General features: G+C 51.9%; 1 protein-coding gene across 1 annotated transcript; it reads right to left on the bottom strand.

Moving 5' to 3' along the window:
* Positions 1 to 670: 670 nt before the first annotated feature.
* Positions 671 to 1,903, bottom strand: TraAM80_10453 (retrotransposon hot spot protein (RHS); the record flags this gene model as incomplete). Its single annotated transcript, XM_029387070.1, has 1 exon — positions 671 to 1,903. The coding sequence occupies one exon, from the start codon at positions 1,901 to 1,903 to the stop codon at positions 671 to 673; it is 1,233 nt and encodes a 410-aa protein (XP_029233085.1).
* Positions 1,904 to 2,323: the final 420 nt, after the last annotated feature.

The raw sequence follows: 2,323 nt of genomic DNA on the forward strand, positions 1-2,323 counted from the left end.
CGCATGCGGCACCCCCCATTGGAGCCGCACGCCAACCAAAAACGATGGCACCCAAAAAAACAAAAGAGAAAAACACCACGCCAAGACGCAAAAACAATCACAATAATTCGGTTTGTCCCCGCCTTCTGGGCTGGGGTGGCCGCCGCATTTGCTTTCCCGCCTGTGAGCCCACTCAGCATGCAAAACTTACCCTCTCGCCCAAACTCTCTGCAGCAACAAACTGGGAACAGCGAGGAGATATCACCAATCGAATACTGCCGGCGTACACCCACAAGGCGCCATCATTCCCCACGCAATTTTTCTCACAACCACAACACAAACAAAAAAAAAAAAGGTGCTGCTGTGGTAGCGCTGGCCGCAATAATCATTTGGCGCACGGCAGAGCGAGTCCCTAAGTACGCCTCCTACCCACACACAAACACACTCGGCAATATATCATACTCCCCAAAATACTTCACCAGTAAACTCAAGCTGTTTATTCCCCTCCTCCTTTTCCTTCTCCCTCTGGTTGCCGCTCACGTTGGGTTCGTCGTCCACTTCTGAAATTCTCAGCTGATACCGCTACCTGGCACTGACGCACCTGCTGATTCCAAAATGCCGCAATGGCCCGAGGGTCCTCACGCTCATTGCTGCCCGTTACATTTGCCTGCACGACGACAACACGCCCCTGCTACGCGTTTATTGCCGTACTGTCCTCATGCTGCACGTAAATCATCTCCCACGACAAGCCCTCCGCAAAAGTTTGCCAGTCATTAAAATAACTCAGTGGAAGATTGTTGAACCGCCTCACCGTGCTGGTTCTGGTGCCATGCTCAGCCCTCGTCGTCACCTGCACCGCAACCATCGTCCTCCGCGGTGCGCCAACGAAGAAAAAGGCGTCCACAAGCGGGAAATTTCTACTATTCGGTAGGTATAGCACCTTGTATTGTACATCCAACCTCGGAGGAGTGTGGCCCAGCGTTATTAATGCAACGGGTCTGCTTGGATGCTTTTCGGGGTTCGATTGCAGCACACATCTCTGTCGCCGACGACGTCCTGGTGGAGGCAACTCCTTGAGGCACAGCATTATATTTTCCACAAAGACTCTACGCAGGAATGCGTGCAGAGTGTGCCGCCCCAAAAGTTCCGGAAATAACACTTTATAGTACGTCAATAGTCGAAAAATAACGTTATTATCCCCACCCACCTCGAGAAACCCTCCAATTAATTTGCTTCCAATGGAAAAACAGACCGGCAGGTTAACAAATCCCTCAACATCGCCTTGTGTTATTGATCGGACAACTTTCACAAGTTTGTGAGGTGCGTCATTCGAGGGCCACATTCCCACACCTCCAATCATCCCATAATGTGCGGCATTTGAGGCGTCGATACCTGCCAGGATGTACTTGGCGCCACGCACGCGATCCTCATATTTATCGTATTGAAAGATGCATCGTGGAATCGGTCCGACGTCATGCATGTGCATGTGCATCCTTCTCCAGTACTCCGCCTGCTCCTCTTCAGTCGTATTGCGTGTCCCCCACGCACACAACGCCTTCACGTCGTTTTCATCGGGGCAATTCATGATGATTTTGATAGTACCCGCCTGCTTCGCCCATGCTTTCAGGTTATCTTCGTGCGGGGATGACAACATAATGATGCCCCACTCAGGGGAGGGCACAACATTATTCGATGGTTCTTGAAGTTGTCTTGCCATATCGATGATAATATACCCCTTCATTCCACTCCCAGCCAAATTTACCATAACCCCTCTAATATTACGCCCACCCCTGCATTCCGTCACCGTTCGTGTCCTCTTGTCAAACAAGTATGCGAAACCCCTTCCAAAGCAGTACACAACCACATGGAGCTTCGTGGCGTCGTAGTGCAGCAGCTGATAAAGGAGGTAGGAGCCAGCCGCCATTGACGTCCCTACCCCGGGGGGTCCAACCAAAAGACGGCGTCTCATGTATGGTGCGCTTATACGTGAGGGGGGAAACACTCCTTTTAGATCGCCCTCGACGATCTTCCACACCCGATGCACCTCAATGTTAATGTAGCAGTCGGCACCACGTACTGCACGCTCCAGCGAGTACGGTCATTGCTTTTCAGAGGAAAGGATCATGAGTCGTGGGCGTGGTGGACGGAATTGCCCCTCACCACCCACTGGGAGAAAAGTACACACAGTCTGCGTGTACTCCCATAATAACTCTTGTGGCCGTTGGCCCTCTATCACCACCATGTCTTCCCCTTCGCCCTCGGGAAATCCCACGACGTGACTCCACGTTGCGTTAAACACGGACTCGTAGAATGCCTCCGGTGATGGTCCTCTGGAGCGTATTTC

This window comes from Trypanosoma rangeli, assembly GCF_003719475.1.
Source record: "Trypanosoma rangeli strain AM80 chromosome Unknown Tra_15.4_contig_00976, whole genome shotgun sequence".
Classification (NCBI taxonomy): domain Eukaryota; phylum Euglenozoa; class Kinetoplastea; order Trypanosomatida; family Trypanosomatidae; genus Trypanosoma; species Trypanosoma rangeli.